This window comes from Jaculus jaculus, chromosome 4 (assembly GCF_020740685.1).
Source record: "Jaculus jaculus isolate mJacJac1 chromosome 4, mJacJac1.mat.Y.cur, whole genome shotgun sequence".
Lineage (NCBI taxonomy): Eukaryota > Metazoa > Chordata > Mammalia > Rodentia > Dipodidae > Jaculus > Jaculus jaculus.
In genome coordinates, this window is record NC_059105.1 from 68,892,638 (window position 1) to 68,917,586 (window position 24,949).

The following is a 24,949-nucleotide window of genomic DNA, read 5'->3' on the forward strand; positions in this document are numbered from 1 at the left end:
GAAGGGAAGGGGGGAAAGAGATGAAAAAGAGAGTCGTGCTTATTAAAGACGGTGGCCCTAAGCTGCTACCGTCATGGCCAGAGCCCAGGGACTATTCCCTTATTAATGGCCCCATACAGTAAGGAAAACTTACTGCACCACAGACTGTGATGTTGAATGCTTCCTCAGTTCATTATTTCCATCTCAGCAATCCCTTTGACCAGAGCCAATGAAAATGAAACATTGATTTGACTACAACTATAATCACAGAACTCCTGTGAAATAAGGACATATCATCCATGTGACTATTCTACTGAGAGTTAAATATAGACCAGATTCCAGCAGTTTGGAATCTATGGCTTCACAAGCTAGCTATAGTATATGAGCTAGATTTTGAACCATAAACTAAGGTTATAACTCTCAAACAAACATGGTGGTACAGGAGCTGGAGAGATGGCTTAGTGGTTAAGGCACTTGCTTGTGAAGCCTAAGGACCCAGGTTTGATTCCCCAGGACCCATGTAAGTCAGATGCACATGGTGGTGCATGCGTCTGGAGTTCATTTGCAGTGGCTAGAGGCCCTGGCCTGCCCACCCATATTCTCTCCACGACCCCTCTCTCTCTCCTTGTAAATAAAAAAATAAAAACATCGCAGTGTACAAATTTAAAAATAGAGAACTGTTTGGGTAGAAATTATTATAAGTAACAGCTCGTTTTTCATCTGTGCTTCTTAAGCAGTATCTGATAACATACCTGTATTTCCAAGAATCAGTAAAAATCAATATCAATTCACTTATTTCACTTAGTTATAGATGGATGGATGGATAGATAGCTGATAGATAGATGGGTAGATAGATGGTAGATAGATAGATAGATAGATAGATAGATAGATAGATAGATAGATAGATAGATAGATAGATACAGAAGATACTAGTTATATCAAGGTGCAGATATAATTCTTCCCAGTGAGAGGAATAGGAGGCCCTTTAACTTTCAATGTGCCATCATCATGAGCATGTTATGAAATGATTGTGCAGGAGCCTGTCAGAACCCAGGAACCCATCAGCATATGAGATAAGGAGCGCGTGTGTGCACGTGTGTGCCATACACGTTTGCCAGTAGGAAGGGGAGCAAGGGAGCAAGTTTGGTAGGTAAGCAGCGAGAAATCAGTTTTAAAGGTCATTACTGCAGGTTGACAAGCAATCAAAAAGACTGAAGTCATTGTTTTAATCAGCCTCAGGCACATTAACAGGGGCAGAATCAAAAATCCATTAAGCAGAGCAGAATAAAAAAAAAAAAGAGCAATTAGATTCTTCTACCAAATAACAGAGTAATGTTGACATCTGAGGGTTAACACTTGCCACCCCAGCAAGCCGCAGGCCACCTGCTTGGGCAGGGCGAACTGGAAGCCATCTTTGTACTAATGCTCACAGCTGAGCTGGTGGTCATGGCACAGCCATCAGGGCACCTTCGCTGCCCCCACCACATTCCACACGGTGGGTTTTCTCTTCTAACAACTCCTGCGAAGTGACAAAATGCATGTTCTCAAGCCCACTGCTCTGTCCTTTAATGTTGAGACCTCATGCTGGATGATATGGATGAACTGAGGGAATTGCCAAACTGGTTTGGGGAAGAAGACATTTTGGAGCTCAGGAAAATAGGGACTGGTGTCAAGGAAATGACCAAATGGTTGCAAATCATCTCTGAGAGACTAGGTGACAATGTCGCTTCACACTATTGCTCACAAAATTTTAGAGGTTGTTTTTTTCTTTAACCTGCATGACTGTTCAGTTTACCTAATTCAAATATATGGCATGACAAATTTGTAAGTTACTGGAAAACTTAAATTCGATTGGTGACATATGCACATTGTCGTTGAGATTGGGCTATGATGTCAATCAAGTTTTCATGCCAGTAAGACTTCTCTCTGACCCAGCAGCCAATAAAAAGGGACACTTTTTATTACTGCCTTTACTTTTAATCTCTTTGGAACCACACACCTTTTTTTTTTTTCCTTCCTTTCTAAATCCCTTTTCACATATTTTTTTTTCTTTTTTTATTTTTTTTTTCCGAGGTAGGGTCTCACTCTGGTCCAGGCTGACCTGGAATTAACTGTCATCTCAGGGTGGCCTTGAACTCATGGCAATCCTCCTACCTCTGCCTCCCGAGTGCTGGGATTAAAAGCGTGCGCCACCACACCCGGCTCCTTTTCACATATTTTTTACAACTCTAAGATCCTGGACCACGTGGTGTCCCTTCCCTTCCTCAGTCCTTTCCTTTCTCCACATCTCTGTGGTATCTGAATAACATGTGATTTTTTTTTAAAGAGAAAATGAATTGACAAGCCAGAACCTCCTTTAGCCACTGTAATCGAACGCCAGAGACATGCGCCACCTAGTGCGCACGTGCGACCTTATGCGCTTGTATCGCCTTGTGCCTGGCTTACGTGGGACCTGGAGAGTTGAACATGGGTCCGTAGGCTTCATAGGCAAGTGCCTTAACTGCTACGCCATCTCTCCAGCCCTTAAAACGCGATGTTCTAAAACTCATTTTCTCTAGTTTGGAATTGCCGATTCTTTGGTTAATCTACAGATATAAACTCGGGGCTCAGGGGTTCCAGGAAACACCTCAGAACCCCATATTTATCCATTATAACCCAAGCCCCCTCCATCATGGTGCACCTTCTGCAAGGTGTCAACCTCGCACAATGCCTACACATGTCCTCTGCTCTTCAACGTCCATGCGATCTGCTCATGAAAATAGAGATGACTGCTGTCCCTGCGCCAGCGCCACCTGCCACCTGCTGCTCACTGTGAGGGGAAAGAGGACGGCGGGTCCCCCAGCTCTCTTTGACCTTTGTGCTCCCCTAGCCAAGCCCCCTCCACAAGCATTCACAACTCTTCTCCTCCTCCTCCTCCTCCTGGTGGCTTTTTGGCTTTTTTTTTTAATTTTTTAAAATTATTTATTTATTTATTTGAGAGCGACAGACACAGATAGAAAGACAGATAGAGGGAGAGAGAGAGAATGGGCGCACCAGGGCTTCCAGCCTCTGCATACGAACTCCAGACGCGTGCGCCCCCTTGTGCATCTGGCTAACGTGGGACCTGGGGAACCGAGCCTCGAACCGGGGTCCTTAGGCTTCACAGGCAAGCGCTTAACTGCTAAGCCATCTCTCCAGCCCCTTTTTGGCTTTTTGAGGTAAGGTCTCACTCTAGCCCAGGCTGACCTGAAATTCACTATGTAGTCTCAGGGTGGCCTTGAACACACAGTGATCCACCTGCCTCTGCCTCCTGAGTGCTGGGATTAAAGGCGTGCACCACCACACCCGGCTTCTCACACCCCTTTCTTATACCCTCCCCTCAGCACCTGCCTCCCAACTTTGCCTTCTCTCTCTTCCTCCCCTGCTCTCAGTCTCTGGTGTTCCCATCTTCCCCCAGTCATTTTGCTAATTCTTCTCACATTCTTACCTCAAGGTTCCTCACCATATCAAATGCTTTAAGAGCTTTTACTTCTATTGTGCCGAGGCTGTCCACAAGCTTAGCTCTGTCTAGTTCCTAATTACCTCTCACAATTGCCAGAGGCATCAGTTCCAGGATCCCTTTTTGTCACCATCCTCACAGAACCTGCTCTCCTCCATCTTCATGACAGCTGCCAGTCCCTGACTAGACTCAGCCTCAGAGTTGCTAAGCCATTGTCCCCACTGTCCAGCAGCAACCCCAAGGGGCCTCCTCCTTGCTGGGAATGCCTTGGTCCTGTGTACCTATTGTGAGGTTCATGTCCATTGATGCCTGACTCCAGGCCGGAGACCACAGAACCCACTTTCCCTACTCTTCACCTTGTGAATGAAACTCATTCAAGAGGATAAGTGGGGAGGAGGAAGTGAGAGTTTTTAAGGCCACATACTGTCTTAGTGGCAACAATTATACATGCATATATATATATATATATATATATATATATATATATATATATATATATGACTAATTATCTCTTTACCATATTCTTCATAACAACTCTTTTAAAATTTTTTTTATTTCTTGGAGAGAGAGAGAGAATATGTATGTACATGGATGCTCCAGAGCCTCTTGCCACTGCAATGTGAACTTCAGACACATGCACTACTTTATGCATCTGGCTTTATGTGGATACTGGAGAATTGAACCTGGGCCAGCAGGGTTTGCAAGCACGTGCCTTTAACGGATGAACCATCTCTCTGACCCATAATGACTTTTTCATAGGCTTAACATCTCCCTGGAGCCCAACCCCACTCCCAACCCTGATAAGGTCTTGTTCAGTTTTAGCAAAGATAAAAACCTTTTAACTTGGGTTTCCTCATAGTATCTTCTCCACCCAGCCCACCGCACCCCCAATTTTCTCAGTATTTTCCTCTCGCCTCTTTCCCAACTTACAGGTTCTCTATCTTAGGCAAACCAACTCTCTTGTCTTACCTCTTGGTCCATTCTGTCCTGTCCTCAGTGTTTCCCTCTAATAAGAACCTTGCCCTTTACCTTCCAGTCTTCCCCACCTTTAAGGCTCTGTCATTTTCCTTGATGTTGCTCCAGTAACCAGCATTCCTTTCCCCTGGGGAAAGTACTGAAAGTGGACACAGCTTTGTTGCCTCTGCACGAATGGGCAGTGTACCTTGGAGCTATTATCTTCATTCCTTTGGACCCATTCTCAAAACCTAACAACATACCCCCAGTGGTGGGTCTAGAACTGTTCGGACCTCTGAGAACCCAGCTTTGAGAAGAAAGCTGGAAGCTGCGAATAAGACCTGCACGTGCTTTGCACTGCATTTCACAGGGTGGGAAGAGGGAACAGTCCTTTCACCTCTGTCTCTTAGTGTCCGGCAATTGTTTTTATTTTTATTTATTAGAGAGAGAGAGAGAGAATGGGTGCACCAGGACCTCTACCCACTGCAAACGAACTCCGGTGGCATGCCCCACCTTGTGCAGCTGACTTACATGGGTACTGGGAAATCGAACCTGGGTCCTTTAGGTTTTGCAGGCAAGCGCCTTAACCACTAAGCTTGACCTGGAATTTCTGTTTGATTTGGCTGTGAGCCAGGGCAAGAAGGCCACTCAGTTTGGGCAGACCCTGCCATGCTTCTTACTTTCCCCAGCCTCCCTGCCAGGAACTCTTTAGTGGTTTCCACCTCCTTAGGACACAAGCCCAAGGTCCTGAGGCCCACATGAATGAGCTGACTTCCCCTGCCTTGTCTCTCCTTCACCTATCCCCCACCAAACTCCAGCAATAACGACTAATTATTCACTGAATTCTCCAAGATCTCTCCAGCCCAGGTGCCTTGGCCCCTTCTCATTGCTTTCTTTCCTAGCTATCTTCTATTTGATCTTCAGGACGGTTCAAGGACCATCTTCCCACCACTTACAAATGAAAACAGAAGGAACAAAACCATAACTGAGGTGAGAGCACACCAGAGGAGGAAAACACCCACTGCTTTTCTGCATCACAGCAGGCAGGACAGTGTGGTCGTTGAAACCACTGGCTCTGCTAGGTTTGGATTCTGGCTCAACCTTTTACTGGAGAAGTTCTTTGATCTTTCCATTTAGTGTCTTCTCCAAGCACCCCAACCCCAGCCCTTTCCAAGTGCTGGTGGAGTGTGGGTGCGGGGAGGTAAACATTGTTTATTCAGGAGCTGTCCTTATCTGATTCTTGTCAATATTGCACACCAGACTATTGGCCCTTTATCAGGATCTGTATCTGATTTCCCTTTGTAGTTCCTCTGTTCAGTACAGGGTCCAACACCTACACACATGTAACTGTCTCCACAAGGAATAAATGAATAAATTTGATTTTGAATAAGAGATAGAAATTTATATTGTTAACCTTCGGTACCTCAGTACTGTTTATGTTCACAATCTTCCCCAGTAAATAAAAAGATGGATTTTCACAGTCAAAGGCAAGAGGTAGTGTTTAAAAAAAAATAAAAGACTCTAAGCCGAACATTCTACTACCTGGACTACTAACATTTATTGAAGGTATCCACACAAAAGACATAGCCTCTTACTTCAAAAAGAAATAAGAAGTTGGTTTATTCTGGAGCCAAATATGAGTAATCATAGGCAAGGAACACAGATTTAGGTGACCCCAAACTCTATGTCCTGATGATGATGTGTTAACAGTTTCATGAAGTTTTTATAGCTATAGAACAAAACAGGGTCATAAGCATTTTGCAAATACGTTGGCTGAAGCATTAGGTAGGCGGGTTACGGCAAAGTGTGTGTGTGGGGGGAGGGGGGATCTCCATGATAGGGTTCAGATGGTCTCAGATGACATTCTCAGCCAACAACCCTTAGGTTGGAAGAAGCTAGAGGTCTGTTCTTACATTCCAAAAAGGATCACACTTGATCAACTGATAGTCACCAGGATGTTTGGTCAGAGGTGGGCAATAAATGGCTATTGAAGGGCTACAACTTTGCATCTACAAGAGCTCTCTCAGTACACTCCGCCTGGTCTGAGGCAGATGCAGCTCTTTCTGGAGACTTCAGTTCACCAGGGTTGACTATGGCAAGAACCGCTGCAAGCATTTTAGGGTTAGACTCAACCTACCCTCAAGATAATCCCCATTTTATATAAGAAAACTCAGAAGAGAAAAATTACAGAACTTCTCCGGGAAGTGGCTGACAGAGCCTGGGTCCCATCACCATATTGTCCTGCCTGCTGCGTGGCCACCCTTGCACAAAGTGTCCACCCAGTCTTGACCAGAAGTTCACAAACTTAAGTATATAACAATGGCTGGCAGTTCTTCCTGGTGGGCTCAAAAAATATCTCTGTAGCCTTTCCAGTTGCTGAGAGGAGGTAATAGGAGAGGGGAACAGGTAGCAGAGTAAGGGTTCATCACATGTCCTGTGTTCCCTTTGGAATTAATTTTCCTACCTCCTAAGGAAGTGGCTGTTTAAAATTTTCATACCTATTTGTGAGGTTGTTTTTTTTTTTTTTTTTTTTTTTTTTTTTGGTTTTTCAAGGTAGGGTCTCACTCTGGTCCAGGCTGACCTGGAATTAACTCTGTAGTCTCAGGGTGGCCTCGAACTCACAGCGATCCTCCTACCTCTGCCTCCCAAGTGCTGGGATTAAAGGCGTGCACCACCACACCCGGCTTTTTTTTTTTTTTTTTTTTTTTAGTGCCTTTCCAAAGAAACAAACTAGTGAGGGAAATTCAAGATTACCTAGGCCCTGTGAAAAGCCATTGCCCCCCACCCCACCACCATGATTTTGATATCAAAGGAGCTGACAAACAGGAGAAAGTTGAGCAAGGGCATGAGACAGCACAGTGTCAGTGATTTTCTGCGGTGAGAGGAGGACAGTTTAAAAAAGGGAATAGAGGCGTGGAAGGGCAGAAGTGCAAAAGCGCAAAAGCTGCGTATGTCTGCGAAGGAAGTCTTGGAATCCATTCGGCAGCAGACCTCCGAGCCCGAGCCGAGAAGCCGGCTCTGATACGGCGTGTGAGGGCTCGGGGCCTTGGTTTATGTTTGCTTGCCATCTTTGTTTGGATGGTGGTGGAACATGTTTATGAGTGAGGGGAGGTGGCCGGTGAACAGGCACAAAAGCAAAGGGAAAAATGGAATTTCACTTCCTGGGGCTTATACTCAAAGTTAGTTACTATGACTTCAAAAAGGCACCAAGTTGGGCTGGAGAAATGGCTTAGTGGTTAAGTCACTTGCCTGCAAAGTTAAAGGACCCAGGTTCAGTTCCCCAGGACCCATGTAAGCCAGTTGCACAAGGGGGCACATGCATCTGGAGTTTGTTTACAGTGGCTGGAGGCCCCGGAGTGCCCATTCACACTCTCCCCTGCCTATTTCTCTCTCTCTCTCTCTCTTTCTCTCTCAAATAAATAAAGAGAAATATATATATATATATATATATATATATATATATATATTTTAAATTTATTTATTTATTTATTTGAGAGCGACAGACACAGAGAGAAAGACAGATAGAGGGAGAGAGAGAGAATGGGCGCGCCAGGGCTTCCAGCCTCTGCAAACGAACTCCAGACATGTGCGCCCCCTTGTGCATCTGGCTAACGTGGGACCTGGGGAACCGAGCCTCGAACCTGGGTCCTTAGGCTTCACAGGCAAGCGCTTAACCACTAAGCCATCTTTCCAGCCCGAGAAATATATTTTTTTGAAAAGACCAAGTAATGGGAAATCTTTAATTGCTCTACCACGTAGGCGAGCTATAGAAACAGAAATGGCCATGGAAAAGAGGAGAAAGTAGAGAAAATTGTGACTTGAGTTATCCTGAACAGAAACTGGTGACATGGAGCAAGGCAGCGAAACAGCCACGTTGGAGCTCCTCCTCCCTCCTCCGGCAGGCATGAGTTCTGATGCCCATGTTTGGCTTTTTGATTCGTAAACAGTTTTCTGCAGAATACATTAATATTTCTAGAACTTGTAACTTATGCTGTTCTATTTTTCACTCAGTGAAAAATTTCTTTTTAAATAATAATAGATTGGTGCTTGTCTGCATTCTGGCTAGATTTATAAAACCAAAAAATTGCTGAGCAGAGGAAGTAGGTTTATTTGCATTTAATTTTTTTTCTCTCTCTCTCTCAGAGAAATTCTGCCACCCTCTGGACAGAAATTCAAGATCTATTTCCCAAAGATACACCACATAAAAGAATTTTTTTTTTAAAGCGCTTGCCCTTAAAATTGAACTTAGGGCCTGGAGAGATGGCTTAGTGGTTAAGCGCTTGCCTGTGAAGCCTAAGAACCCCAGTTTGAGGCTTGGTTCCCCAGGTCCCACGTTAGCCAGATGCACAGGGGGCGCATGCGTCTGGAGTTCGTTTGCAGAGGCTGGAGGCCCTGACGCGCCCATTCTCTCTCTCCCCCTCTCTCTGTCTTTCTCTCTGTGTCTGTCACTGTCAAATAAATTTAAAAAAACAATTGAACTTAGAATAAAATCTAACCTTAAAGAGGGGAGAGAAGTCATAATTTCTTTGTGCAGCATAGATAAAATACCTCAAAAAACCATTAAACAAACTTAAATGACTGATAGATTTTTAATTACAAAGAAAACAGTCTCAGATCACATTAAAGAAAAAGCTTCTACCATTTAACACATAGTCTTTCCAAAATCACTTCACTGATCACACATTACATGTCTGCTTCCCAGACTGCAGTAGCCGGGTAGATTTTTCGACAGTCTCAGCCACAGCTGCTTCTCAGTTACCTGTATTGGTTTCAAACTCTACATTTATATTAAATATAAATAGATTTTCCCCAAGAGCTGAGTGGTCCAAGAGGGCAGTGAGATTTCAGCCGTAGGAGCAGCAGTGGGAGGACGGCTTGTTTCTGGAACTGACTGTCCACCCGCGGGGCCCGGGCTGTCAGCTTCACACAAGTGAGACTCAAACAGCGCAGGATGTGATCGTTACCAGGAAAAATGTTAGCAAATCAAAACGCATGCCATGCCAGTCTTATAAATAGCCAGAGTGGGATACACAAAAATACAGAGTACCCTACCTGGTTTTGGCAACAGGGGTCAGATGCTTCTGGTCCTGAAGAACCTTGGCCAGCTGTTTTTGCAGAAACAAAACCCTGCCGTGAGCTCCTTTAATAAATGGGTGGTCCAGAAGCTGTGTGACGGAAGGCCGCTTCTCAAAATCCTTAATGAGACATCTGTTTGCAAAAATCAACAAACAATCCAAAGTATAACCTTAGATGTCCAGTTCCCTTGGGAATATGTGGGGGGGGGAGAGGTGGCAAGATGGCTCATTGATAAAACCTGATCATTAGCTTTACAACTCTTTTCCTTCTTAATATGCACCAGAAAGTAGAAAAATAAAATTCCATTAGTTGAATTAATTAAAGCATTAGAACGTCTAATTTAGTTTGTTTTAAGTAATTATTGGAAGCACAATCAATTTTACCATCCATTTACTTGGAAGTATTCAAAACATTGAAAATAAAACAGACTGGTCAGAAATTTTTTGTCTTATTTTTCATTAGAGAAAAGTGTTTTCAATGGAATTAAGTAATATCCTTTCAATTAAATCTGAGTGCATAAACCATCTACTATTTGGTAGTGAGGAAAATGCATTTGGGAGCTTGCAAGGAAACAAATGAATCTTGAAAGAAACTGAGAAAGCTCAGCTTGATTTCTCATGTTTTCTGAAGGATCAGAAAAACCTCAGAACAGGAAATTGTTATCACATAGTTCATCTGAATTGGGATGGAATCATGCAAACGGGACAAGAAGTCTATTCAAAATGGTAAAAGTGGGGTTCCATTCAAGCTCCTCCGCAGCTAATGGGTTAGCAGCACACCTGTGTAACTGCTTTCTGTTTCAGACTCAATGCCCTTCTCAAAGAAAACAATGATGAGTACATTTTCCCATATGCCCTGTGCTAGGAGGAATTTGACACAAGGACATTTTGAGTGGAATGGAATCTGATGAATGCCTCTCCGATTACCGTGGTCATTCTATTCTGAGTAGCTGCCCTGGGTGGGAGGAAGAAATTTTAACATCCGCCCTGTTGAGCCATCCGTCTCCAGAGCTCATAGGAGGAGGCTCCGGATAAACCTGGCTGCCATTCTGCCCACTACCAGACATAAACAGCCTGCGTTTTATCCCCACTGCGGCGTGCCACACATCCAAAGTGCCACACATTTTAAATAATTAAATGCCTAGTCCAGCATCCCTTTGAATATCTTTTCAGAGCATTTAAGCAGTCTTTACAGACATCTTCACCTGACAGATTTACAGAAAGGGCTTTAATCTCTGCAGTTTTTACCTCCACGCACTTTCCCATCCCTCACCTTGTAGTCCTGACGGATATTCAGTAACTTTCCCAGCTCAAGTCTTTTTGAGGGTGGATTCAGGGGCTTTCTTGGCTCCTGGAACTGGAGTTTGTAGCTAGGAAAGCAGACAGCACCCAAACTACCCCCAGATGGCTGCCTGCGGACTACAAATACCACATCCACCTTGCCATGGGAGGAATCAATCATTTGACTTTTATAGGTTTAGGACCTTTTGTATAGCCTTTTTTCCCTCCTATCAGCAACACAAAGTCAGGATGCTGCACAAAAGCCTGTTCTTGTCTTTCCATCAGCACTCTTCCCTTGAGCCCATAGACATCCATCTGCCTAGGAGACTGTCAAATGAAAACATGCAAATCACTGTGTTTCCTAGAAAAGAAAGAGATAGCTAGCTATCTGGTCAGTGACCCAGGTGATGGTTCAGGCCTCCTAGCTTGAGGGATGGTACATGAAAATTCCTAAAATAAAACAGCCACATGTCCCCTGTGGGCTTCTGCTGAAGACAGACCTGGAGCCTCAGGCTGGACAGAGGGGTACAAGAGTCTACTGAATTTATAGCTAAGACCAGTGTTGGGAGGAAGGCCACACCATCTTTCCAGTCACCTAACAGATATCTGGACTGAAGTATTTCCCCAAACACAGTGGGGAAGAGAGATTTCTTTTCCCTCCATGTAATAGCCATCACCTACACTTGCAGTTTTGGTTTTTCCTTGTATTCCTTGTGAAGCATCAGCTGGTTTCTAAAAAGGGAAGAAAGAAAGAGGACTGGAGCAGCCCTTCTGCCTGGCAACTTGTAGCAATGCTTCAAGCAAGCAGACTCAGGAGCCCAGGGCCAATGGTGAAATGAATGGCAATGTAAAAAGTTTCAGGGCTGGAGAGATGGCTTAATGGTTAAGGTACTTGCCTGTGAAGCCAAAGGATCCAGGTTCAATTCTCCAGTACCCTCATAAGCCAGATGCACATAGTGGTGCATGCATCTGGAGTTCATTTGCAATGGTTGGAGGCCCTGGCACAGCCTTTCTCTCTCTCTCTCTCTCTTTCACACTCAAATAAGAATAACATTTCAGGGACTGGGGACATGGTTCAGCAGTTTAAAGGTGATTGCTTTCTTCCAAAGCTTGCCGGCCAGAGTTCAGCTCCCCAGCACCTGTGTGGAGTTTGATGCGAAGTGGCCCGTGCATCTGTGATCCCAACATGCCCACAGCCATGGGAAGCAGAGCCAGAAGGACATGACGCTCACAGGCCAGCTAGTGTGACTTTCCGTTGCAGTTTGGCAATTTACTTGAAGGAGCAAGAGGTCACATCTCAAAGAACATGGAGCACAGACACCCCAAAGTTGGCTTCAGATCTCCCCACATATGTGTCATGGCACACATACCCTTTCCTTTTTTCCTTTGGTTTTTCAAGGTAGGGGCTCACTGTAGCCCAGGCTGATCTGGAATTCACTATGGCGTCTCAGGGTGGCCGCGAACTCATAGCAATCCTCCTACATCTGTTTCCCGAGTGCTGGGGTTAAAGGCATATGCCACCACACCTGGCCTAACATAATTTTTTAAAAATGAAATTTTAAGGTGTTTCACAGCCTGTGAAGTAGGAAGTGAGCAGGAGTTGCTCCCATCTTCCCCTCTGAGACACCCCTGGCAAGGATTCCAGGCAAGACCTGAAGACAGGGTCCTTCGGGCACTTCAGTGAGTGAGTACGTAAGTAAGGCTCCCTGAGTACGGTATGATCCAGACGGAGAACTCCACAGTCTAGGCCTGTAATTGAAGGTTCTGTGTCTTGTTATACTATATTAGCACCCATTGGAGAAGGAAGGCTTCCAGCAAGGGTGCAAGCTCATCTGGAGAAGGACTCTCTAGGTCATCAAGGGGGAAAGAGAAATGCAGGGATAGTGAAGTGAGAGAATGGGACGAGGATGAAGCTGTTAACAGCTGAATCCGGAATCAGCTCTTATGGAGACCCCACTCGTGATGGTGGGTTCTCTGTGGTCTGGAAGGCGAAGAAGCCGTGTGAGTCTTCCTCGCAGGAGTGGAGCAGCTTGAGTGACACACAGGATCAGCAAAACTGAAGCCGAGTGTGTCTGGGAGGAATGCTAAGCAGCCCTGTGACACATCCAGCTGCGAGAGAGGATCCTCAGGGGAAGGACAGTAAGACCTTGAAGGCTCAGCCTTATTCTTGAACACCTCTGCCTCTCCTTCCCGTGGGGGCAAAGAACAAGTCAGAAAGGGAATGGTTATTATACTGATAAGAAGGGGCAAGCTCTCCCGTGGGAGATGCAGCTAAACGTCGCACATGACTAAGTAATGAGGCATCATATTTACCCATTTGCTCAGCAAACATTTATTGACACAGCACCAGAATCAGCTGAAATCAACTAATTCATGAAGAAAAAGCATGATCTTTGTCCTCAAGGACCTACAATATAATTGGAAGATAGTGGGTCCAGAGAAACGAAGGAAATGGCAAAAGCCAGTGTTTGCTTATGTATTTACATAGACAACAGAAAAACAACGTAACAGTGGGCATGGCAGCACATGCCTGCACTCCCAGCACTTGGGAAGTGGAGGCAGGAGGATCAAAAGTTCAAGGCCATCCTTGACACTTACATAGTGAGTTCATGAGACCCAGTCTCAAAACATGAACACCAAATAAATAAATAAATAGAAAAACAGGGTTTCAGAACCATAGAACCAAGATTTCCTATTTGTGTCATTGTTGGCTTGCTTGTTTATTTTATTTTATTTTATTTTTTTATTTGAGAGCAACAGACAGAGAAAGAAACAGGCAGAGAGAGAGAGAGAGAGAGAGAGAGAGAGAGAGAGAGAGAGAGAGAGAATGGGCACACCAGGGCCTCCAGCCACTGCAAACGAACTCTAGATGCATGCGCCTCCTTGTGCATCTGGCTTATGTGGGACCTGGGGAATTAAGCCTGGAACCGGGGTCCTTAGACATCACAGGCAAGCGCTTAATCGCCAAGCCATCTCTCCAGCCCCTGCTTGCTTGTTTTTTGAGACACAGTCTCACGATTCAATACACACTGGCCTCACTTCTGGTCTCAGCTTCCTGAGTACTGGTATTACACGTCTATGCCACCACACCAGGCCAAGATTTTCTATTTTCACGCCATCATAGGAGGTGAGGAAGCTGAGGTCAAGTCCTGGCAGTGACAATGCCATGCTGCGATGCCCGTGGGAGGCCCCTTCCTGCTCCGCTCTGTTGTTAAACATGACAAGCTACAGTGTGCTAAACAACACAGTTGGACGTGTATCATTGGGGACTGCTCGTCTAGGAAGACTTCCTGGAACTGTGAGACCTGAGCTGGGCCTTGTGAACTAGATTGATGGAGAGGAGGCAGAAGGCAGCTCTGCGTGGAGAAACTCCACCAAGTGGGGATCAACACTGGGAAAGCTGTGCTATCAGCAAGGCAGGAAGCCATCAGAGCACTGATCCTCAGCTCCTACGCTGCCTTTTGGGAATGCCTAAAACCTGATACTTGTCTAGTCCCGTTACCAACTTTAATGAGGACATAATCCTCATTGCTTAAGACATTGCAGTTTGATACCCCAAGCTCTTCCCGTTCACCCTTCACTCTCCTTCCCGGAAAAGAGACAGTGGGTAATGATGCCCCTGACTACCAGAATGAGGAGAATGACACAGCTTTCGTGGGAGGTACTTTCCAAAGCCAGGGAGAATCCCTTTGCGTGGCTTAGAGGACAAACATGCGAAGTTCAGAAAGTTGAATAGAGTTATTCATTTCAGGATTGCTTGCTAAGCCAAGGATTGTAAATTCCAGATACCAACTAGCTTGCCCTAGCCAGGGATTAAACTCTGACTTCGAAATAGGGTCAAGCCAGTACGAGGTAGGTAAGCTAAATGAAGATGTATAAGAATTCCATTTTAAAAAGGAAATTGAAGAAAGAGAGAAAGCAAAAAGAACTGGTTTCCTGGTGAAAGATGTTTAGGAAACATTGGTGGTCCTCTAAAACTAAGTAAATTTGGGATTTCATATTAAAGGTTTTTATAAGTACTAGGAATAAAGAAAAAACACTTAACTTGGTTTGAGTCAATGTTTCTAAACTTGGCTATAGATCATTTTTTCTTTTCCTCTGCATTCTTTCTTCCTTCCCTCCCTCTATTTCTTTCTTCCCTCTCTCTGTTCCTTCCTACCTCCCTTCCTTTTTCTTTCTTCGGTCAGTGAGCTCCACAATGATATCTTGGAAGCTCTGTTGTAAGAATTACTACTGTCAGCTGGGTGTGGTGGCACATGCCTTTAATCCTAGCACTTGGGAGGCAGAGGTAGGAGAATCACTGTGAATTTGAGGCTACTCTGAGACTACGTAGTGAATTCCAAGTCAGCCTGAGCTAGAGTTCCCGTACCTCGAAAAACCAAAAAATTAATTTAAAAAAATTTTTTTAAGTACTGTCTTTTGAAATGAGGGAGCCACAGGGCCCCTAATTATCACCATATGTAGGACACCTGTGGGCTATCGTTTCCACAGAAGACAGTCCTGTACTGGGCAATACACTGCCCAGAGTCTTTCTCTTTAGGGGGAAAAAAGAAAAAAGAACATACGCTGGCTTTAGGGAAGCAAAGTCCAAAGTCAAGTCTTTCACTGGTGGATTTTTCTAAATCTCTCTCTCAGAAAAATATTAGGCTTGGATGTGGTTTCTCTGTGATAAAGGACACATATACATACAGAAGAATAAAAAAAATTATTCTTACCAAAAGTAATGAGTCCCTGGATTTACAGAACCATACTAGATGGTCTGAATATGAGAGAAAACCCCACCAAAAGAAAAAAGAAACAAATTTCTACCTTGAAGGAAATCAATCTAGTAGCTAATTTGAAATTCTAGCACTTTCCATCATGCTTCCTGTCTAAAGATTAATTTTAAGAATTCATTAGTGCCACCACATTAAACACAGGTTGTTGCAGGAAGCTCCTAGCCTGGCTTATGCCAAAAACAAGCTAAAAGGCAGGAAACAAGGTCGGGCCCTGGCACTGGGAGCCAGGGAATCATGTTGTAGAGATGCATGCTGGCCTTGCAAACTGCCATTTCACAACCAGAACCCAAATGCCTGCAAGGGGGTGCTGTTTGTCAAGAGTCAGGGTCTGAGGTTTACCCATGAATAAGCCCACTTAATAGAGAGCCACTGAAAAAGCAAAAACTAAAATTACTGGTGAACTTGATGAAAAACACGTGGAAGAACAGTCTCCCACATGGTGGGGCAAAGCTAGATCCAAACAAGGGGTTATGTCTCATCCTCCTTCTCGGTGTTCTGCCTTTCACTTTCTGCTGGTTTTTTGCAGGCTGAGACCGTGGTGTTCCCGCTGGCACGGAAGACCTAAACACTCTTGGTCTGAGCACAAATTTCTCTGGCCTGCGATTCACAGTGCTGCCCACGGCTCCAATCATCAGCAAACAGCAGCCTGACCAACAAGAGGAGACCGTCCTCCAGAGCATCCACAGTTATAAGCTAAGTAGCCCATGGTACTCTGTCTTGGAAGAAAATTTCCATTCTGAAAGACAAACACAGGCATTTTCCCCCCAAATGACTCATGCCTTTAAAAATGTCAAAAGCAGACAGAGAAACGTGGCATTTCAAATGTGACTTCAGTGAGCCTCCGCCTGTTTGGTGGAGAATTTAAGTGCATTTCAGTGTTCCTAAAACTCATCCAGGGTTTTCAGCAGTGTGTTAAGGGCTCATTGGTAAGAACTGAAATCAGATGCTAAGTTCCTATCTAGGAGGGGGAGATGAGATCCTCCCCTGAAACAGGTCAGGGAAGATGGGCAATTGAATACTCAGGGGGGTCTGCAGTTACAGATCAGAGAGAAAGGGTCTGTTTTTGTTGGAACAACATGAGTTCTGAGGAGGTAGGATGGAGGGTTTCGAACCAGCAAGCTCAATTTCCCTTTGCAGTGGCAATGGGAACAGGTTTTGTGTGGAAGTCAGCCACAGGACTGTGGGAAGCTGCCATGTCACGCGAGCTCCCTGGGTAGGGAGTCCAGAAGAGGAAGAGGAGTAAATAAGCTGACTTTAGACAAAACTGTCGGCTCTGAAGGACCAGAGTAGCTTGGGTGAACCCAGTAAGGAAATAGAAATGAACTGTGTTTCCTCGAGTCTGAAACGGTGTGTGTATGTGGGGAGTGGGGGGTTTCCTCATCTAGAGACAACTGAGAGGAGGTAAAGAAAGAGAGGAAAGAAAAAAATGCAGGTGATTTGAAACCAAACCATCAAATGTCTAAGCAAATGGGTCATAATCTGCCTCCGGAATCAAGGCATGTGCACCAGTGAAGTTGGGGAGGGTCCCTTTGCAAAACCAGTGGCCAGGACTAGAGTCCCCACCAAGGTGGGCCCAATGTCTAGCCACAGCAATACCCCAGCATTGCATCCAGAGTTAAACCTGTCAACTCAGAGGCCCCTTCATCTCCCTCTCTTTGATCCCATGGTCAATGAGGAAGAGGAACAAGGTAGTTTTGTTTGTTTGTTTGTTTGTTTGTTTTAATGGATAGGTACACAGCTAAGAAACAAAGAGATGTCACCTGGCCTGCCTTGGCAAAAGTAGAATTCAGCCTCTGGTCCAGTCTCATCCCTCAGCAACAGCACCCCTACTCCCTCCCCAATCTGACATAACTAGGTATGTTGGCCCCTCTTAGCCCAGTCCCTAGTGTCCAAAAACAAAAACAATTAGCTCTCTCCCTTATTCACCTGAGCCTGACAGTAAACCCATCCCAAAAAGCTATAAAAAGACTTGCCAGGAGCTGGAGAGATGACTTAGCACTTATGGCACTTGCCTGCAAAGCCTAAAGACCCAGGTTTGATTCTTTAGGTCCCACGTAAACTAGATGCCCATGGTGGCACATGTGTCTGGAGTTTGTTTGCAGTGGCTAGAGGCCCTGGGGTGCTCATTCTCTCTCTCTCTCCTCCCTCTCTAAAAAAATAAATAAAAATAAATCTTTTTAAAAGAAGAAAGTAAGCAATTCAAGGTCATTAAAAAAAAAAAAAAAAAAAAAACAGACTTGCCGGGTGGGCAATGAATCTTGGTCTTGGCATTTCTCCTGACTCCTGAACCTCCAGGTCCCTGTACTGGTAAGCCCTTCCCCCATCCAAGCCTGGCTGGGATGGGAAGGAGAAGAAAAACTTCTTCCTTCTTTTTGTCATTACTCTCTTGTAAGCTATGGGGCCTTTACTAACTGATCTCAGCTTCTTTTTTCTAATATGGAGGAAAAACTTATACCCTCCTGTTGTGAGTATATATTCATGTGGACATATATACTCCACTTCTCACATAGGTGGGCATGTGTTCCTCTAAACCCTCATGCCTCAATTCCTGTGTGTGTGTGTGTGTGTGTGTGTGTGTGTGTGTTGCAGTCAGGGTCACATTGCTGGAAGAAAACACCCAAGCAAGAGCAGCTTGTGGGAGAGAAGAGTTTATTTTGGCTTCCAGGCTAGAGGGGAAGCTCCATGATGGCAGGGGAAAATGATGGCATGAGCAGACGGTAGACATCACCCCTGGACAACAGCAGATGGACAATAGCAACAGGAGAGTGTGCCAAACACTGGCATGAAGAAGCTAGCTATAACACCCATAGCCCTGCCTCCAACAATACATTGCCTCCAGGAGATGTTAATTACCAAATCTCCATCAGCTGGGGACCTAGCATTCAGAACACATAAGTTTATGGAAGACACCTGAATCAAACCACCCGCGTGTGTGTGTGTGTCTAACTTTCCATGTGTGTGTTTCAGCCTTTCCCTGGGTACCAAATTTCCTCAAATAAACCTCACAATTAACTCTTTCAGAGTGTTTCCTCAAGTTTTTGATAAAATGGACAAGGATCTAAAAGTTGAGATTCACAGGCCAGGGGGGAGAAACTCTGTACCCCCCCCCCAAATCCCATGACAGCTAATAATTAGAAAAACCCAGATAGTGGTTGGGTTAACAGAGAAGATGTGCTGACAACAATTCTAGATCCTAAATCCTGCTTGTTTGGGGCTAGCTTGAGGGCCCCAGATGGAAAGAGCATGTACCAAGGCCAGCAGGCAGAATCAGTCTGGGGCAGTTCTGAGGAGTGATAGCACTGACATACGAAATGAGCTAAGAGCCCATAAGCAGCCAGCCAGAGCCAGGCAGTGTGTTCAAGAAAAAGCCGGTGGGCTGCAAAGATGGATTAGTGGTTAAGGTGCTTGTCTGTGAAGCCTAAGGACCCATATTTGACTCTCCAGATCCCACATCAGCCAGATGCACAAAGGTGAGGAAAGTGCAAGGTTGCACCTGCCCACTGGATGGTGCAACATCTGGAATTCAATTGTAGTGGCTGAGGCCCTGGTGTGCTAATTTTCTCTCTCTCAAAAAAAAAAAGGAAAGAAAGAAAGAAAGAAAAGAAACAAAGAGGGAAAAAAAGTCAGCATAAGTCACTCTGATGAGATGGTGTCATGTCCCTCATCTGTTTACAGCACCTTCTAAGTATTACATGCTGGATGTGGCAACAGCCTAGGAAGAACTCAATGTTTGTGTTCTTAGGACATACTTTAGAGCAGTTTACTTGTGGCCCCAAGTCATTATCTTTTCACCCCCCCAAACCTTCATTCATTCTTTTTTTTCTGAAAAGCATTTTGCATGTGGCAGAGTCAGGACCCCAGAAAACAGGAGCCACCCATTCATCTTATTTAGCTCACCCAGCAGCTAGCCTTTGAGGTTGTGAGTCTGAGTGCAGATGTCCGCCTCTACTGTAAAGGGCTAGGAAAGGAATGACGGCTGGAGCTCTGAATCCTGTGACTGACTGCGCTGTTTGCAGCAGCTCCCAGGGCTGGTTAGGATCTCTGCTGCCTCAGGCACACTTGGGCATCTCTGACAGCACCCTTGTCATTGCCTCTTGGGCCTCTGCGATGGTTGGCATGGGTCACAGGTCACTGCAGACTTGACCAGTAAACCAGAGGTTGGCCCAGGCTTCCTTTAGAGGTTTTTTGCTCAAAGTGGAACTTAAGGAAAGATCTGCTTGAAGCAGTCCAGGAAGACAAGGAGAACCCAAGGGAGACAAAGTAGATGAAACTAGAAGGCAGTGGCTATGGAAAATGTGTGGGAGTGATTCAGAACAAGGTGATCCAGAAGTTGGAAATTTCATTTTTCAAAGGTACATTTGTATGGCCACCAGAACAGTCTGAAAATTGTCTGTTTGTGTAGTTAATTAATAAATTCATATCTTAAAACCCATAAGCACTCAAGGGGCTGGGGAGATGACTCAGTGGTTAAAGGTGTTTGATTGAAAAGCCTGCTGGCCCTGGGTTCAATTCTCCAGCCACCCATATAAAGCTGGACAGGCATTCATTTACCACAGCAGCACACACACACACACACACACACACACACACACACACACACACACACTGAGTTCAAGCAAATAAGTTTTTTTTTTTTAAGAATTAAGTCAAGTAACTTAACTCAGAGATATGTGATGATATGCAAGTTTTACTTAAATTCACTGAGCCTCAGTGGGTTTTTTTTTTTTCTTTAATCTTTAAACTGGTCATAAAGACTGTTTTCACAAGTAAAGAAGACAATGGATACATTTTGCTTGGTCCATAGTGAGCACTCAATAAACCCCAGCTCTATGGACCAGGTGACCCTGTCCAATGGAGAAAGACAGTGAGGACGCACTGATAGGTGGGATGCAGCTCACACGAGCAGCTGAGTTCACTTTGTATTGCTATGTTGGGAGCTATGAACCAAACCTCGGCCATGTTAACAGAGCCTGCCATATAGCAAGTTAAAGTTTCTACTTCTTCACCTAATACTCAACTACCAGAAACAAAGACTGCCATATAGCAAGTTAAGTTTCTACTTCCTCACCTAATATTCAACTACCAGAAACAATGGGATCGTACACCTGGCCAAACACTCCCCAATCCTGCTGGTAGCTGATGAAGAAACAAAGACATTCGGTTTAACCAGTAACTCTATGATCTTTGCCCTGACCACGTCCCCTTCCCCCTACAACCCTATATAAGCCTACATGTAAGAATAAACTCTCGAGTCCCTGACAAACACGTAGCATGGTCTCCTTCTTGTGTCTGTTTGTCTTTCACCCAGGTTAGCTTCTCCTTGAGTCCTTGTTCAACTCCCCGCTGGCCGGGGCGCTGCTAGAGCCATACTTTATAGTGGGGAGTTAAAAATGAGTGGCACTTCGTTTTCTTGCAGGTCTGGAGACAATGAAGTCTAAGACCAAGAGACAGAAGGGTCAGGTATGTGATGAAGGCTTCTTTCTGCTTCCAAGACAACTTTCTCCCCAGTTTCTCCTCACATAGCAAAGGCAGAAAGGCAAGAACTCCTTCCACCAAGCCCTTAGAAGGATATGCTTGATTCCATTCAGAAGGAGCCTCATGGCCTAATCCCTTCTGAGAGGTTCCACATTTTAATACTCCCATGTTCACATCCCCTGAAGTTTGCAAGAGCCCATCAAACCATAACAAAGAAACATGCAATGGCTCCTTGAGTTCAATTCACACTGTACTGTATCCATTTTAGTTAGAAGCTTAACTAATTACTTTCTCTCACTGCGTTTTCTAGGGAGAATAAAATTCCTATTTGATAATGGATGTCCTATTCAGAATCTGCAAAGTTGGGAGAGGGCCCTGACAATTCAGCAAAAGCAAAGAACTGTGGCATTTTTAAGTTCAGGCCTTTAAGGAACCCTTATTTTTTAATGTCTGGCTCATTTCTTTGATTCAAAAATCAATTTCCATTTTGACAAACAGCCGTGGTCTGCTTCTAAATCTAGGCTTAAGTGCCTGAGGACACGCAAGCCTCATTCTTTCCCTCCATCCCACCTGCCACCCTGGCCTGAATTAAATCCATAATTCTCATTTACATTCATTTCCTCCCTACAAGCACAAGGAACGGTTAGTACTTGGACATACCCTAAAAGAAATGCACAATTACCTTCACAGTGATGGCCATCACAACACCAGGACCACCCAGGCCTGGGGCAGGGGCCAGGACAATACAGAGCAAACAAAAGATATCATAAGAACTATAAGAAATGGGTTAGGGCAGGAGAGATTTCTCAGTTAAAGCACTTGCCTGCAAAGCCTAACAACCGAGGTGCAACTTCCCAGTACTTACATAAACCAGATGCACAAAGTGGTACGTACATCTGGAATTTGTTGGCAGTGCCTAGAGGCCCTGGAACACCCATTCTCATTCTCTCTCCTAACTCTCTCTCTCTCTCTCTCTCTGTCTCTCCTCACAAATAATTGTTTTTTAATTGATCAGGCTATAGCACTCCTAGGCATATATCCGAAGGACTCATCTCATTTCCTTAGAAGTACGTGCTCAACCATGTTTATTGCTGCTCAATTTATAATAGCTGGGAAATGGAACCACCTAGATGTCCCTCAAATGATGAGTGGATAATGAAGATGTGGCACATTTATACAATGGAGTTCTACTCAGCGGTAAAGAAAAATGAACTTATGAAATTTGCAGAAAAATGGATGGACCTGGAAAGGATTATACTAAGTGAGGTAACCCAGGCCCAGAAAGCCAAGCGCCACATGTTCTCTCTCATATGTGGATCCTAGCTACAGATGACTGGGCTTCTGCATGAGAATGAAAATACTTAGTAGCAGAGGCCAGTAAGTTAAAAAGGAGACATAAAGGGAAGAAAGGAAGGGAGGAGGGTACTTAATAGGTTGATATTATATATATGTAAGTACAATGATTGTGATGGGGAGGTAATATGATGGAGAATGGAACTTCAAAGGGGAAAGTGTGGGGGGGGGGAATTACCATGGGATTTTTTTTTATAATCATGGAAAATGCTAATAAAAATTTAAAAAAATAATAAGTAAATAAATAAAACTTTAAAAAAAATTGATCAGCTTCTAGGGCGATACTGACTTATACATGTGAAATAATTAAAGAGCCAGTTGATTCACTGATTTCACTCACAAACATGTTAGGTATTTACTACAGAGTACCATACCAAGTGTTGGAGTGGGGTGCCTGGAGTCAGACGCGCACATGGAATGCAGAACCAGGTATCAGAATAGACATAGGCATCAATAATCATAATTCCAGGCTAAAATATGTAAGCACTAGAATAACCTCAATCAAGCCAACAATTGTATCTGGGAGAATGAGTGTTCCACGTGGGGGCTGATCCTTGGGTCTCAGAGGACAGAGAGGGCATTGAGCAGAAGTGCAAGGGAGAAGCCGTCAGGTGAGGGGAGCAGGAACCAAAGGGAACGCTGCAATTGTAAGTAAATGACTGTGGGATATGGTTGCGAACATCTCTTCAGAACTCAAAGGCCTTGCCTAGCAAGCTTGGACTTTACCACATTCAAGCAGGGTTTTTGAGCAGGGAAATGACCCAGTTAGATCTTTACTCTAGAGAATGAACTGATTGGGGGCTAAGAAGACGATGGCTCAGTGGAGGAAGGGCTTAATGCATAAGTATGAAGACTAGTATTTGGGATTCCTAGCACCCACATATCAACATAAATGCCCAGTGAGCATAGTGGCCGTCTACAATCCTGGTGCTTGGAAGCCAGAGACAGGTGATCCCCAAGACAAGCTGGCTAGTTACATTACCCAGATCAGTAAGCTCTGAGCTCATGTGAGAGACCCCATCTCAGTAAAGTAAGTGGAGAGGGATTCGGAAAGACACTTTCTACATGCATGTGTGCACGCGCGCTCACACACACACCATATACATACAAAAACTAAAAAAAAAAAAAAAAATCATCAGTGTGTGTAAGGGGGATCATTTTAGAAAACATATGGTCTGAATTAAGGAAGTGTTGAGGGAAAGATGCTGGTTGTAGTTATGGAACTTGAAAACAAGTCCACAACATAGAAAGAGAAAAAGCCACTGATGAAATTTTGAACAAACTTAGAAACTGTAGATAGATTTTGTGAACCTGCAGCTCCGCAGCAATGATTTGATGAACACAGAGGTTTCTTTTGTTCTCACTACCCACTGAGACCCCTCCTGGAGGACCCCCAGGGATCTTGAAATGATCAATTCCCAGGGCTCCTCTCAGTTCTCCTTGCACTCAAAAGCTGCTGGAGCTACTGCCGACGGCACCGTGGACCACCGTTGTCCTACCTTCTTGAACATTTCCCTGCAGCACTGCAAAATCTCGCGACCACTCCTCCTACTTACTATCATTTTCAAGCTGAGTGAGATGACAAAAGTGGAGGAGACAGCAAGTGGAAAGACGGAGTGGCAAACACAGAACAGATGGCATCTATCCACAGGCAGAGCTGAGTTTGTCTAATGGCACAAATGAACCAGACCAAGTAATATGAAGGGAATTTTCCATCCCTAGCATTAGAGACTCAAAATGCTAAGAAGTCAACAGATTATTCTGAAAACAAGTATGTTTAAGTGTGGCACACATATCTAGCTCCAAGGAAAAGTTAAGTGTAAGAAACTAGCAAAATGGGTTAGGAAAATGGCTTAATGGTTAAGGTGTTTGCCTGCAAAGCCTCAGGACCCTGGTTTGATTCCCCAGGACCCACACAATCCAGATGCACAAGGGGGCGCATGAATCTGGAGTTTCTTTGCAGCAGCTGGTGGCCCTGATGTGCCCATCCTCTTTCTCTCTCTCTCTTCCTCTCTCTCAAATAAATAAGTAAAATATTTTAAATAAAGAAACTAGCAAAATTACTCCATAAAATTTATATGTAATTATCACAAATGATCTATACAACAGTGTCGGACACAGGCAGAGCTCTCGGTTAAAGCAAGCATAAGCAATCATACACCACTAGGGTTCCCGGGCTATGGAGAAATCACAGCAGCCTGAACCCTGGACAAATCTTGGGCCCCCAGACCAGCAGGAAGTAGGACCACTCCCTCACCCCCAGCCCAGCGCACCTGGATGTCCTGAGACTTAGGCTTCACTCATGGCCCTGTGACCTTTGGCCAGTTGCCTAGGAAACTCCTTATATGGTATCAGCCAGAAGCCTTCACACAGCCCATCTCCCTGTGACCCATATCTTATACTTATTCCCACCACTACATTGATCACCTGACTCCCTACATGCTGGAACAAACATCCCAATATGCCAACTAGGCATCAGCAAGCAACCTTTGAACACACCAATTCCCTTAGGATCCTCTTCCCACTCTCTCTCAACTGCTTATAAAAACTCAGTACCCTGACAAATAAATGAGCTG

At 44.6% G+C, this 24,949-nt stretch overlaps 1 protein-coding gene across 3 annotated transcripts in view; it reads right to left on the reverse strand.

Moving 5' to 3' along the window:
- Myo3b (myosin IIIB) overlaps positions 1 to 24,949 on the reverse strand; it is a 470,798-nt gene that overhangs the window by 268,800 nt on the left and 177,049 nt on the right. For all 3 annotated transcript variants that reach the window (XM_045147622.1, XM_045147623.1, XM_045147621.1), the window contains one exon: positions 9,464 to 9,619. In XM_045147622.1, the coding sequence (XP_045003557.1) occupies positions 9,464 to 9,619 (156 nt within the window). The remainder of the gene's footprint in view (positions 1 to 9,463; positions 9,620 to 24,949) is intronic.